At 51.7% G+C, this 14151-nt stretch overlaps 2 protein-coding genes across 4 annotated transcripts; one reads left to right on the top strand and one right to left on the bottom strand.

Moving 5' to 3' along the window:
• The first annotated feature begins 28 nt into the window (after positions 1-28).
• On the top strand, positions 29-10474 carry BLCAP (BLCAP apoptosis inducing factor). The gene is made up of 2 exons (XM_054467775.2): positions 29-130; positions 8541-10474. The coding sequence occupies exon 2, from the start codon at positions 8717-8719 to the stop codon at positions 8978-8980; it is 264 nt and encodes an 87-aa protein (XP_054323750.1). The 5' UTR covers positions 29-130; positions 8541-8716; the 3' UTR covers positions 8981-10474.
• NNAT (neuronatin) lies at positions 4210-8138 on the bottom strand. Of its 3 annotated transcripts, none has more exons than XM_054467776.2 (3): positions 6490-6728; positions 5458-5538; positions 4210-5229 (listed from the first exon to the last, which is right to left on the bottom strand). In XM_054467776.2, exons 1-3 carry the CDS (start codon positions 6559-6561, stop codon positions 5137-5139), a joined length of 246 nt encoding a protein of 81 aa, XP_054323751.1. In that variant the 5' UTR covers positions 6562-6728; the 3' UTR covers positions 4210-5136. The 3 variants fall into 3 exon arrangements, with proteins under 3 accessions (XP_054323751.1, XP_054323753.1, XP_054323752.1); XM_054467778.2 differs by having other exon boundaries at positions 5463-5538; positions 6490-6726; XM_054467777.1 differs by lacking the exon at positions 5458-5538 and having other exon boundaries at positions 6490-8138.
• Positions 10475-14151: the final 3677 nt, after the last annotated feature.

Below are 14151 nucleotides of genomic sequence, written 5' to 3'. Positions count from 1 at the left end.
CCTCGGCCGGCTCGACTAGAAGACTAAGGGGGCGTCTCCCCGGCTTCCTGCGGCGTCGGTGGCGAGCTGAGGTGGAGGCAGGCTGCGGCACACGGCGACAGTGGCGGCGGCGCCATGGCAGGGCTTGCAGGTACCGTGGCGTCAACCTGCTTGGGGCGGGATGAGAGGCCCTCCATGCGGCCGCGCCGCCATATTGTCCCTTCTGAGTCACCTTAGGCGTCTCCGGGTCCCCGTCACTGGGGTTTTCCTTCCGCATACCCCGGGAAGGCAGGGCCCCCCTGTCCGGCTTCAGGTGATTGCCGTGATTGGACCTAGCCTGGGCCTTGGGGGTCCCTTCCCAGCCCGGGGGTGGGTCATAGTATCCCTGGGTGCTGGCTCTGGCCTTGTCCAAGGTCAGCGCCCTTGCAGGATGAGACAGGCAGAGCCGGGGGCATGGGGCTGGGGAGCGCGACCACCATCTCTGCGGCCCCGGGTTCCATGGCAGGGTGCCCAGCTTGTGAGGGGCCTGTCACTTGGTCCCCATCAGTGTAGTTGCGTTGCTTTAGTTGCTTTTTTTGCGGGGGGGGCGTGGGGGTGAGGGGAGAGAGGGTCTCCTGAGGCTCCGCTTCGGTGTCTGGGGTGATAGGCTGACGCTCTGCTAAGAGTCGCGGGCGCTTCTTACTCCCTCCAACTTTACATCAAGGGTGGACATCTCTTCCCTTTCCTTCTATAGACGTGGGGAGTGGCCCTCAAGGGCAGCTGAAGGAACGGAATGCCTGGCGCACTAATGGCCTGGAAAGGAAGCATGGGGGATGGGGGACAGTTGTTTTTTTCCTTCCCCTTTCCAAATCTCCTTTAGTTTCCTTCCAGGCCTCTGTGTCCCATTTCAGCGCTAAATGTTGGGAGACTGGGGTCTGTCCTCGGAAAGAAACAGCCTTTCTGTTTATAGGTTTGGATCGTCTTTCCCTTTCAGGGAACTGGTGTGTTGGGGACGGCTTCTCTGCCCTGCCTGACATGGTCCAGTCATCCCGTCAGCCTTCTGGACAGCAACACCAAAGCTGGGACCAAAAAAAAGTTCCAGCTTAAGTGCTAATGCCAAGTGTTAGATCTTGTTTGCTTGTTTGTTTTAAATCAGAGACTAATTAATGTCAAGCAAATCTGTTAAAAGATTTGATCACGGGAAGCCTGGTCGGTTTCCAGTGACCAGGTCAATTCCATATCTGAAATTAGTCTTGTTAGAGTTGCTGCCAAAAACAGTTTAACCTTTAATCTGTAATATGTTGTTTCAAAGAGGAATCTGGGTTAGGCTGTCTTTTTTTGTTGTTGTTCTCCTATCTTTGAAACACATGCATTGCATTTCAAGCCTGTCCCTGTGCGATATACCAAGAACCACGCGTTGCCTGCCCCTCTGACTTCCTGCTCTGGAAATGCTCAGGAATCTGGATCCTGCAGGGGCATGGGCCCTGTGGGAGGGCGAGGCAGGGAGGGGAGGATAAACAGGATCACTCCCAGGGAAGATGGTGACAACATGTCTCTGGGGCATATAGAGGAAGTCAGAGGTCACGGGGGAAAAGAGATTGTTGTTTGACTAGTGTTTTGTGTATGTGCATGAGTGCACATGTTTAAATCTCTGGAGGGGGGGTGGGGGCGGTGGGGGGAAGTTAACTGCAAATTCAGAATCTCCCTTTGGGGTGTTGGCTCCTGAGGAGATACACATTTCAAAATAGATATCTAGTAAATGGCTCACAGCAAACCTGCTCCCCGATCCAACAGTAATCTGTTGCCCAAGCTCAAGGAACTTGCCCCTGCCCTTCCCTGACAGCAGACATCCCTTCCTTCAGTGACAATTCAAATATTCCACAGATAAAGGTAACAGTGTCACATAGCACCCTGCACCCCTAAAAGTCATGGTACCTAAACACCTCTGGACTTAACTTCAGCTGGTTAGGCTAAGAAACTAACATACTGGAGCATTAGTCTCAAGGTTCTCTCACCTGTTGCTGGAGTCCCACAGAGCTATTCCCAATTCCTTCCCAACCGATCTGCTCTGTCCTTGGCCTTGTGGGGGCAAAGTCTTCTGGGAGCAATGATGGTTCAGGCAAAGGGGACATTCAGCACTGTGACTAAGGGCTGTGCAGTAAAACACTAGTCATTTTCAATTCTTCGCATTGCTCTCTATCAGAATAAAAAGTTTAATGGTATAGTTTGTGGAAAAAATTTTATAAACAAGGTGTGTTTGGACCATCTAGGCATTGCATGGCATTGCACTGGATGGAAAGTGAATGCACTGTCTTCTCTGGTGGGTTAAGTTTGCTGCCAGAACATGAGGTTTTGTGGGTGGAGGATGCAAATGGGGAGTGGACATTGCACATTGAAGCCCACACATGCAGGTGCAGGCCACCAGGGCAGCCCTTGCCTGGAAATCTGTCATCTCACCTTGCCACACTCACAGCCCTGCTGATGGACGGATGGAGGAAAAGGGCTTTGCCAAGGTGATATGGAAAGCTCTGGGGCTATCAGCAGCCTCTTGTCTTCTAAGTGGGGGCACAGGAGGTGCTGTGTCCAGAGCAGCCAGCTCTTACCATGCTGCTTTGGCCCACCTCCCTGAAATCTGCTACCTTGTCACTTGGGCTGAGGTTAGAGCATCAACGGCAGTGGGGCTATGGGCATATCCCTCAAAAGCTCTGAAGGGAGGGTCAGCCTTCATGGAGAACACAAGTTGGTATGTTCATGATTATCTGGGTTTAGTGTGGAAAACCACAGAAACTCCCAGTTTTGAGGCCTGCCAAGATACGGGGTTCAGAAGGGAGGAGGTGTGCCTGCTGATGAGTCACACTGGGGCAAGAGGAGACCTGCCTCACCTTCAGGCTATGGTAGCAGCTATAGCCACCCAGCCTAAGAAAGATGAAGTCTCAGATTGCGCATCCTCTCCGAGTCCTGATGAGTCCTGATTGCCACTGCGATGGCAGTTTCTATCGTGTTAGGGTTCACTGGCATCTCAGAGGCCCTCTTCGAGAGGGAAACTGAAGATGAAGGGTATAAGGTGACATGTCCAGGTTCCCTAGGCTGATTGATGGCAAAGCCAAGACCAGGACCGGGATCTGCAACTCCCCACGCCTATAATTCTCTGATACCAAATGAAGTTTTAGATGCCTTTAGAGGTGCTGGTGATTGGGCTAAGAAACTTAAGGGCTTGCTTAGGGGAGGGAAACATGATCAGGCTTAAGGGGGCAAGGTACTTTGTGCTCCAGAAGTATTTGTGACAGCTGTGACTAAGGGATTCGAAGAAGTGGCAGGAAGAGAGATTTATGGCCCTCCAACTCCCTCCCTTGGTGTTGACCCAGCAACAGGTGTGTAGTGACAGGGACACATAAAGCCAGAGACAAGGCTGAACAGGCGGCAGGGCCATTTGGTGAGACAGTCAGCTGACCCCATGTAGAAAGAGCCCTGACTCACTGGGGAGTGGGAGAGGAAGACAAGTCCGAGGCCGAGCACTGCCCACCCTGATGTGATGGCAGGGGAGAGCCCAGGGCCAGGGACCTGGTAAGCATCCCTAAGAATAAGGAGGCTGGTGCTGGGAAAAGCAGAAACCCAGTATTGGGGAGAGAGGTTTCTGGGGTGAGGTGGGGCCAGGAGACCCTGCAGAGTAGCAAGGCCAGGCAGATTGTCTTTGTAGTGGTCCTGGTGGATATGGGGCCTGCAGCATTAAGCTGGGTGGAGAAGGCGCCACGCTGCACCTCTTATCCTGTTCTCATTGTCTAAGCCACTGTCCACCCTGCCCAGTACTCATTTCCTTGGGGCTCCTGGATGGAGACCTGAAGTAAGGCTTTGTGTTCTGAAATCACCCCCTTGGTCCCTAGTACCTCTTTGGAGGGCTACTCCCACCTTTTTCCCCTCGTCTCATCTTTCCCAAAGTGATTACCTACTTTGGCCCCTCATCCTAAGACCACAAGTAAAGCACCTATCCCTTTGGGGAGGGGGAAGTGGTCCCTTATTCCAGGACCACAAGTGAAGATGTCAGCCTTTCTCTTTGGAGAGAGGGGGAAATGGTCCTTTATCACAGGACAGCATTGAGATGGGGTTGGGTGTGTGAGGGGCCCAGCTTATTGCAATTTTGATGGCCCTCCTTTTCCTCCCTCCCCCAAGCAGTGTGCCTGTTCCACAATGGGCACATCAGCTGAGTCTTAGAAGTGTATGTTGATGTCGCTAAAGAAATCACAAGAGACAAAGTTTTGGTGCGCCTCCACTGCACCGCAGGGTCCTGGGACACTGTGCGAGACAGGGGAGGTACTTTTTTTATTTTTTGTAGAGGTGGTCCCTGTCCTCCAGGAGCTTACAATCTAGCTGGGGAGACACAACTAATGCACACTTAATCAGTACAATTAGCGATTACCACAATATTGACCACAACTGCATGAGACCAGGGAAAAGCAAGATCAGTGAGGGGCAAGGGGGGTTCAGAGAAAGTGTTTTAGTAAAGGTGGGGTTCATTTACTTTTACTGCTTGAATAGTTCCAAATCAAGTGACACATTATTTTGGAGTAGGATGGGCTTGGGAGGCAGTGAGGAGGAAAGGGGAATCGAGGGAGCAAATGCAGCAAGGCTGGAATGCAAGTGCCCTGGGCAAGGGACAGCGAGAGGGCCCCACTGTATTTCTTAACCACCCTCCTTCCTCAACTGTGCCCTCCAGTCCCGCCACACAGGCACGCGGTTGGTGCTGCACCAAGATTCAGGGCTTCGGCTGGCGATGTCAGAATGTCCATTCTGCTGGCTGGTGTGGTGTTTTGATTTCCATGGTAGGGCCTGCTGGCATGGCCCTGGCTTCGGGGCTGGGATGGTGCTGTCCCGACTTTGTCCAGATCAGAATGCGGTGCCTATGCCCAGATCTCAGGGGTCTGCTCCCCCTATCCCCCCTCCACTCTCGACGCTGCCCCTTAGTGGGACCGGTGCAAAGGGGTTGGGAAGGGATCTGGTATCTTCATCATTGTCGGTACTGCTTCTCCGGGGGTCTACTGGCCCCTCACTGACCTTGCCAAGTGCTCCTCTGGCGAGGGAACACAGGGGACCCCACATTCCTGCGCGGCACTGGCTCCCGTGCTGGTCGAGATGCACAGGAGCACCTGATGATACGGCCGCCCAGGGCTGGGAGCTGGGGCCTCAGTTGGGGGCTCGCTGCCTGCGCTCCCCCAACACCTGCCGCCCGGTCCGCGACACCGTGTACGCCAGCTTCTGCAGGGAGTACCTGAACACCTGCGGCGAGAAACCCAGGACCCACCCTTAGTGGAGAGCACCCACAGCATGTCTGTGGTGCTGCCGTGCCCACCCCCGCCCCACCCCCTGCCCCGCCCGCCCATCTAGCGTAGGCTGGAGAGGCGGGCGCGGGCGCAGCTTGTCCACGAGTCAGGGCAGCTGGAGCTTTTCCAACTGTGCTGAGAGCTGCATGGCGGCAAGCTGATTGGACCCACAACTTAGGTATACCTCACTTCTCGCAATGGGCTGTGTCCCTGGAGGATTTCGAAAAGCGAATCCTACCCAGTAAATGCAGCATTCCAGGAACACCTTGAAGGAAATATGCGATTCCTTTGGCAAAGGATTCCTTTAGCAGGGAATTCTTCCTGCAAAGGGAGCTTTTAGGGTAAATGATTTTATGGGCAAAGCGCTTTCTTCTGATTTATCTCTTTTTACACAAAGCGCTTTTGTCTCTTTTTGATTTTTTTTTTTTTTTTTTGTAAAGCAATTGTCCTTTTTTGGAAGCGCTTTTTTTCCCCTTCTATTTTTCTCTCGAGGGGCTTTTTCCTCTAATTTTTTTCTTTAAAGCGTTTTTGCCCGATCCATTTTTTTCCGTTAGCTCCCTTGTCTAATTTTCTTCTGCAGTGCGTTTTTAATCTAATGCATTTCTTTCTGCCAAGTGCTTTTCTCCGATTTATTTTTCCTGCAATGCGCGTTTTTCTGTTTTCCTGTGAACTACTTTTTCTCTAATTGGTTGTAGGATTTTTTTTTTTTTTTTTGCGAAGTAATTTTTATTTTTTCTGAGAAGTGCCTTTTTCTAACTTATTTTTTGTTCCACCCCCGCAAGCGCTATATGTTTTTTTAAATAAAATTTCTCCGCAATGCGCAATTTTTTAAGGTGGAAAATTTTCACTCTGCGAGCTGTAAAGTCTTGCAACACAGTAGTGCCCCGCCTCCCTCCTGGGGTCGAGTCCGGGTGTAGCGGGTTTTTCTTACCGCGTAGGTCGCTAAATGCCTGGGTGATCGTCCGCAGCGGTCGCCCGCCGCGCCCCGAGTCTTTGTTCCCGGGCAGGCGCGGGCGCACTAGGGAGGGTCAGCGCGAGGAGGACGGCGCAGGGAATGGGCAGGGGGCGCGCGGTGCCGGCAGCGGCACTTGGGCAGGCAAGGATCGCGGCAATCAGAATAGGACGGGTCCGGGAAGCGGCAATCGCGACGCGGTCTTGGGGGTTCTAGGGGCGCGAGTTGGGAACCCTCTCCCACCCGAAACCCCGGCAGACTTACCTGCAGCAGCACGCGGAAGATGTACCAGCCGATGATGAGCAGTTCAGCCGAGGCTGCCGCCACTGCCGCCATGGTTCCAAGAGTGGTAGGTGGGTGGTAGAGAAAGAGGGTTTGCGGAGATCCGCTGGTCTCGGAGTCCGCTGTTGGGCGCACTGCCGCAGCCGCGGTGGCCGCGCCTTAAGTACCCGCCCGCCACCTAAGTGCGCATGCGCGCCTTGGGGGGTGTTTATGAGGAGGGGTGGCTGGGGGCGCTCCTCATTCGCCAGGAGAGGAAAAAAATAATCCATCTGCTCTTTCCATACCGACCCCCGCCTCCTGAGTTCCATCTTAGCCCCCTTCCAGAAGATTCCGCCGTGCTTGCTTTTGGATTTTGCTTTAAAATGGAGGGGTACCATGACTCTGGGTAGAGTACAGGGCGAGGATGGGGGTGCAGGTCTCTTAGTGTGGCGCCCTTCTCCCCAGTCCCTGGCCTGCAAATTTGAGCTCAGTCTCCGGTGCCACTCCAGAGCCTACCTTGGGGATGGATGGAAAACCGAAATTAGGGAGGGGTCATCTGCCCCATAGAGCAAAAAACGTGGTGCCCCTTTCAGAAGCTTTGGCATAATAGGCCCGTGCTCGGCGCTCTTTTACTAATACTGAATGAGTTGAAAGCCCAGGTCCTCAGCTTCATGAGGGTGCCTGAGCGCGTAACCCGTCTGATTCTTTACATCTCTCTTACGGTAGCGAGGAGATGAGAATCTGCGGTGGAGGTCGCTACCGTAGGGAGCTGAGCCAGGGCACTGCGCTTTGGGCGCAAAAGCAGTAGTCACCCGGTATCTGTGGGAGGGATACAGGAAGGATTGGCGCCCTTCGTATGCGCGGAAGGAATGAGCTCTGCGGAGAAGTGGTTGGAATATGCTCGGGGATAGTTTTCTGCTGGACAGGTCGTTTCGACCTCTGCCTTCCGCTCCCCTCCCCCAAGCCCTGGTAGGTCGGCCTTAGCCAGTGGGGTTCTTTGTACCCGTTGCGCTGGGCGGCTGGATCACCGAAAGGGGTTACGCTACCGCTACCGGAGGGTTGTGGCTACCGCAGCCCCGTTTCCAAGTGAGGCGGGTCCCTTTCAGACCCTTGTGGGTCCCTCGCACAGCGCGGATTTTGCGGGCGGGAAGACCGGAATGCGGTTTGTGAGTGTGGTCCCCGCGCACCGGTGGCCAGCCGAAAGCACCTCTTTCCAGCAAGCTGCCTGGCCCAGGGGCCAACTGGCATTTGCCCCTATGTGGCTAGAAAATTAATTTTCATTAAAAGCTCCCAGAGGTCAGGTTCTATACAGTGCCAGCAGCAGATGGAGGTGTAATGATCCAAGCGACTTCAGTTTGGACAAAGTAGCATAGTGACTTTTTTTCTACCTTGACTTTCGGAGAAGTTGGCAGATTCTGGCAAAGTGACGCCGGGCTATTTGAAAAAGGCAAGCTTAGCCTAGGCTGCCATCTTAAAATATTTCGAGGCTGTAGCTGCCTCAGGATCCTTTGCCTGTGGTCTGGTGGCCGGCAGTGCCCCGCTAACAGCTTTAACTCTGCACTCAGTGCCTGAGCACCTATGGCTGTGAGAGATGCTAGATACAGAATCCTGTCCTTACCACGTGGGGGCACAGCAGGGAGCCCTTGGTCGTCCTTTGGCAACCACTGGGCGGTATTGTGAGGTCTGGGCCCCTTGAGGACGGGCTGCAGCCCCAGGAGGCGATACATGATCTCTGCTGGGCAGGGCCCAGGCAAAGCCAGTCCACTGTGTGAAACCGTGCCAAAGAGCCCTCTCCCCGATCCCCCAGGAGAAGCCCCGGGGAGACATCCCAGGAAGCTTCCCGAATTAGTGACTTGGAGAGGAGTAGAACTTTCACGGGTGGGCAGGGAGGAAAGGGCATTTCACATTTGCTGTTGTTAACCATGATCCATTTTCCCAAATAAGTATACATTCTGTTCCTGTTTTTTTTGTTGTTGTGTTTTTTTTTTTTTTTTTTTTTTGTCTGTCTGTCTGTTCTTTGTCTGTTTGTCTGTTGTGTTGACTTTTCTCTTCAGGATCCCTGCTGCCTTGGTGATCCCGGGCTGACAGCCAGAGAGCACAGCGGCTCAGCTCCTGGAGAGTGAGGGTTGAAGAAAGCGGAGGGCAGCCGCCTGCGCCCGCTGGCTCCCATTAGGTCGGTTCCTGCAGCGGTGCCCGGCAGCCTTGGTGAAGGCCCTGCCCGGCAGAGATCATGTATTGCCTCCAGTGGCTGCTGCCTGTCCTCCTCATCCCCAAGCCCCTCAACCCCGCCCTGTGGTTCAGCCACTCCATGTTCATGGGCTTCTACCTGCTCAGCTTCCTCCTGGAACGGAAGCCTTGCACAATTTGTGCCTTGGTTTTCCTGGCAGCCCTGTTCCTTATCTGCTATAGCTGCTGGGGAAACTGTTTCCTGTACCACTGCTCCGATTCCCCGCTTCCAGAATCGGCGCATGATCCCGGCGTTGTGGGCACCTAACGGCCTGCCCTGTTAGCTTTCCAAGGAAGCAGAAGACGGGAGGGGAGGCATTGACATAGGTCATAAAGCATTGGAGTTTCAAATCCCGCAGCCTCGCGGGTGTCACATTCCTGACGGCGCCTTTTTGGCCTGTGATGTTTTATCCTTATAATGTGAATAATGGCACTGACCGGTGCTTTTATTGTAAAGTCCTATAGTCGTGGGTGGTCTTGTGGTTGTGTGTGTTCTGTCCCCATCTAGGTCCTGGCTGGCCGCATGACCACCCCCCTCGCCTCATTACTGCGAGGAGTCTGGGTCCATCCTGGTCAACCGCCCCAATGTGACCTGGGGCAGATAAAATGCCAGTCTCATTGTCACCTCTGTGACCCCTCCTTGTCAGGGTCTCCTTCCTTCCCAGAATGTTACTGACTCCTCAGTCCCTCTTCTGGTTTCCCTTTATTTCTCTTCTACCCTTTTCCTTTTTTGGGGAGTACCTGTCCAAGACAGGACTCATTTTTGCACTTATCTCGAATTCGAAGAGATTGCTGACGCCCGAGAGCCTCGCTTTTTCATCCTTCTTTCCTTGTTCAGCAGGCTAGACAGAAACATGTCTTGACTGTTAGTTGTCCACAAATCTTCAGTATTTTCTCCACTTCATTTTTAAGAAAGGAAGCAACAGATAGATGTTGCTCTTTCACCTGGGTGTCTGGGCTCATGCTTTCCCGCCCAGCCTCACTTCCTTTGCCCTTCCTCCTGCCTTTCTCAACTGTCCCAAGGAGGGGGCCTCATTGTGTCTCCCGTGCATGCTCTGCAGCATTGAAGTATGGTGTGTTCACGTAGTTCTAGCAGTCCCCAGCTGAGTGAGTGGGAGAGTACCTGTGTGTTTCATAACGGCCATGATCCCCTTGATAGATGTTTGGATATTTTTTGGTGTGCCCTGTGCGTGTGTGTGTACAAATACATGTGTATATTCCTTTTAAAGAAGCTTTATCGAACGTGTTCTGATTTTGAGGTTTAGCAATAGCTAGCTATATATGGTAGGTGCCGCTACAGTTTTTATTTAGCATGGGGATTGCAGAGTGACCAGCACACTGGACTCCGAGGTGGTTCAGACAAGACAGAGGGGAGCAGTGGCCATCATCCTCCCTCCAGGAGCTTCTTCGTTCCTTCGCATATAGACTGTACATTATGAAGAATACCCCGGAAGACTTTGTGACTGTCACTTGCTGCTTTTTCTGCGCTTCAGTAACAAGTGTTGGCAAACGAGACTTTCTCCTGGCCCCTGCCTACTGGAGATCAGCATGCCTGTCCTTTCAGTCTGATCCATCCATCTCTCTCTTGCCTGAGGGGAAAGAGAGATGGGCCAGGCAGAGAACAGAACTGGAGGCAGTCCATCTAGGGAATGGGACTGTGAGGCCATACTTGTGAAACGTTTGGACTGCTATTCTAGAGCTTTTATTTGGTGTGTTCGTTGCACAGCTGTTTGAAATGTTTAATAAAGCTTTATAAACTTTACTTTGTGGTTTTATGTGGCTGCAGTCCATTTGGGTCGTGGTGTTGGATTTCGGAGTTGGTGGGGGGCAGGGGGAAGCATGGAGGGGCTGAGTCTTTGGCGCCAGAGTACCTTAGCCCGAAAATTTGATCTGCTTTCTGGAGAGCAGATGGTGGGGATGGGGGAGGGGGAGCAGGGGGCAGGACAGGCGGTGAACAGGGGGGAGTCTGAAAGTTTTCAGAGATGAGACATTTGCGTTTCTCAGCTCCCATGGCTTCTCGCCTGAAATTGTTTCCCTCCATAGGAGATTTGAGTAACCGATCCCTTGACAAACAACTTAAGACAGCTGGAGCTCTAATCATCAAGGATTTTTATGGTGCTGCTTTTGAAGTAAAAATAGTGAAACCCCTTATGGCATTTCAAGTGGAAAAATAAATAAGACTGGCTGTCCAACCAGCCGGATGTAAGGTGATGGCTAGAAGTGCCGGGAGTGGCGTGATTCCATGTTGTAGATATGCACGTGCTCCCATGGCCATGGCCTTTGAGACAGTGTAGGCTAGTTTGTCAGGTCCTGTGCTGGGTATTCACCTCTGAATCTCCTTCTAGGAAGCATAGTAGGAATACTGCCTGTCCAAGGCACAGGGCTGTCGTGAGGTTTTATTGAGTCACAGTCGTGAAGGGCTTTGGTAATTTCATAGAAGATCACCTGTTCTACCTAGGCTTTAAATTTGTTGCTATAAAATTGAGTATGGTTTTCTCCTGTTCACTTAAGTCTCCCCATTGTCACTTTATTCTTTTTTTCATTCAAAACTTGCCAAAGATTTGTCTATTTTAGAGGTATTTTCAAAGAACCAAACTTTTATTGATCATATCTGCTGGGTAATTTTCTTATCTGATTCTTTTGTGCTTTTATCTCTGAATTCTTCTTTTCTGTGTTTCTGGATAGATTTCGTGGTTCTGCAAAGTCTTGACAAGCTGAGGAGTCATACCTGAAAAGGATGGTTTGTTCAACAAACATCGAGACCCTGTACTAGGCTTGCTGGGGATTTCAGGGGCAAGACTCAGGCCTGACTCTTCAGGAGCTCATGATTGTAGCCTAGTGGGAAGACTTAACAAAACAGACAATTGCAAATTCCAAAAGCAACAAAACAAAAAGGCTTTTGTGTCCCTACTCTCCTGTGGCGACACCTGGATGATAAATGAAGCCAAGATTATTGCTTATTTTGCCCTCCCTCGGAAAGCAGCTTTCTGTTTTAGGTCAAGCCCACCTAAGAGTCACAAACAGGCCTCCCTCTGAAAGATTTGTGGCCCTTTCCAGCAGGGAGCCTGCAGCCCACCCCTTCCCAAAGTGACTGCCAGATCAGCATTCTGTCACCCCACAATGCTTCCTACCTTGCCAGGCAACCGCCCCCTCTTCCTGAACTGCCTTTTAGGAAAATGAGAAGTAGATACCTTTTCTGGAAAAGAGTAGGGGCAGCAGGCTTAGAAAAACACACAATTACGTTGAGCACTGTGGCTCAGTATGAGATGGTCGCCCACCTGGTACCTGGTGACCACAAGACCCCACGAGGCCTAGGTCTGGGCTTCTTTAGGAACGGGTCCTTGCCCTGCTGTGGGCCCCAGTTTCCAGACAGGTAAAATGTGGTCTTTGGAGCAGACAGTTTTTCTAGTCCTAATATCCTGGGACTTCTTTCTCCCAAGATCTAGGGTCTTCCTGGACCCATTTGAGGATGTTAGCTGGGCTCTGAGTAGGTGGCAGTGCACTTTCAGGATAGCATGGGCTTTATGCTTTAGTCAGTGTACCATGTGAGCCCAGGTACTTCCTCTGTCAGGAAGCTTCCCTGGATTTCTTCTCCCTGGGGATCTACTTGACTGGAGCATTTCACTCAGCCTTCTGTTGAGTGCTACTGCTAGTGTTAGGCAGACTTCCCCTTCTGTAGCGACTGAGTTCCTAGAGGGCATGGCCCATGAGGGCTCCTCTTGTCTCCCAAGGGGGCCTGCATTATCAGTCATTTGGCTGGTATTTGGCAGAATCCCACGCAGGAATAGGCCTTGGGACTACAGGGTGGACAGTTCCTGCCATTAGGGAGCCCTCCAGGCTAATGGGAAAGGGCACAACATTGAGCAGATAATGCCAGCGATACACAACCATGGACTGTGTCAGCTGCTAGAAGAGAAGGTCTAAGAGGGGACCCAATGTAGGCCTGGAAGGATTGACTTTCAGGTGGAGCCCTGAAGAACAAATATAAAGGTTTGAGCAGTGAAGTAATAAATGAGATGTTATTATTATTTTACCATCTAATCAAGCATCTCTGCTTACAGATAAAGAGACTGGGATGAAAGTAAAATGAAGGACCACCACTATCTGGCTGCCCTAGAATCAGAACCCAAAAAGGCTTTTTGGGATAAAGAGGTCAGTCTATCTAAAGCTAGCGAATTGTTGGGAGATACTGAGGGAACCTAAAGCTGAAATGCTATTGGCAGGCCCCAAAACTCAGCCCTGAGAACTCTTCATTTCCATCCGACTGGGAACCATCACAAACGAGGATCTGATGGGAGTTGGGGAGTAACCCAGTCAGAACAGCCTTTGAGATGGGATTCTGTCAGCAAGAAACAGGACAGCATTTGCGTGGTGAAAGTAGCAGGGCCATGGAGAAGGCTACTGGCTTCTCTAGATTACTGGGAATGGGGAGAAGTAGACATAAGGAGTGAGTGTGGATGAGGTAGGGACACAGGAGAAAGGGTAGGCCGGGGAGAAGGAGGCAGTGAAAGATGATAGAAGGAAAGCCAACTTCTATTGAATAGCTTCAGGAAAGGAGGCCAGAGAAGGGCTGTCACCTGTGTCCATTCGGTGGGCAGAGCCAGAACCCTGTCTCCTAGCATCCAATGCAAAGCTCACTCCCCAGCACACCAAAATATGTGAAAGGGCCACTGTTCTGAAAAGAGGAATGACTGAAGAAGTGCTCTCCTTGATGGAAGATGGTCCTGCCTAGGGAACTTGGCCTGTCTCAGCCCAGCAACCCTCCCTCCCCAGTATCTTCCTGAAAGTCCTAGGAAGAACACAGTTTGATCTGCCAGGCTTCAGGAGGAGAATGAAGTATGTTGAGAAAAACGTCTATTGTTAGGCAGGCTTGAGGTAAAGAAGAGAACCTGGCTAAGCAGCAACTGAAGGCTTCAGACAGAAGCTCTGGGTCTCCCTTTGGGATCCTGGAAAAGGGACTCCAGAGGCTGGGCAGAGATAGATTTTAAGGACTGAAGAACCTTGATGCAAGGCTTGAGGGAGTCCCAGCACTTACGCCCTGCCTTTGTGACTATACCTCACCTGTCACATAGAGAACATACCACCACCACAGCATCTGCCCCAAGGCATAGTCCCCATAAATGTTATTTCCTCTGTTTTATGGCTCCCTGCCACTGGCCCTTACTAAGCTCCAGCCTGTTAGGGATGTGATCTGATCCCCCAGCTCTCCCTCTTACTCATTCATTTGAGGAGCATTTGCCAGGCTCTTTTCCAAGCTCTGAGAAGCTGGTGCAGAATGACTATGCCCTCCTTGAGGAGCTCAGATCAGCAGGAGGGAGGGCAGAGTCATTCTTGTGGGTAGATAATACCATGTTATTAGGGCTTTAGTGGAGTTAGGTGGAGATTATTTGGGAGACCATATCTCAGTACCTCTGTGTGAAGTCCATTAATTATTTTTTA

The sequence above is a fragment of the Pongo pygmaeus genome, chromosome 21 (genome assembly GCF_028885625.2).
Source record: "Pongo pygmaeus isolate AG05252 chromosome 21, NHGRI_mPonPyg2-v2.0_pri, whole genome shotgun sequence".
Lineage (NCBI taxonomy): Eukaryota > Metazoa > Chordata > Mammalia > Primates > Hominidae > Pongo > Pongo pygmaeus.
Note: the sequence above shows the minus strand (reverse complement) of the source record. Positions and strands in the feature narration are given on the sequence as shown.

Bases quoted from the DNA above. Each gene is read 5' to 3' on its own strand.
- NNAT (XM_054467778.2), bottom strand. From the start codon at position 6,561: ATGGCGGCAGTGGCGGCAGCCTCGGCTGAACTGCTCATCATCGGCTGG. The intron at 5,539-6,489 runs GTAAGTCTGCCG...ATTTCCTTCAAG, and splicing joins TCTTCCGCGTGCTGCTGCAG to GTGTTCCTGGAATGCTGCAT. The intron at 5,230-5,462 runs GTGAGGTATACC...TTCTCGCCGCAG, and splicing joins GACACAGCCCATTGCGAGAA to GTGTTCAGGTACTCCCTGCA.
- BLCAP (XM_054467775.2), top strand. From the start codon at position 8,717: ATGTATTGCCTCCAGTGGCTGCTGCCTGTCCTCCTCATCCCCAAGCCC.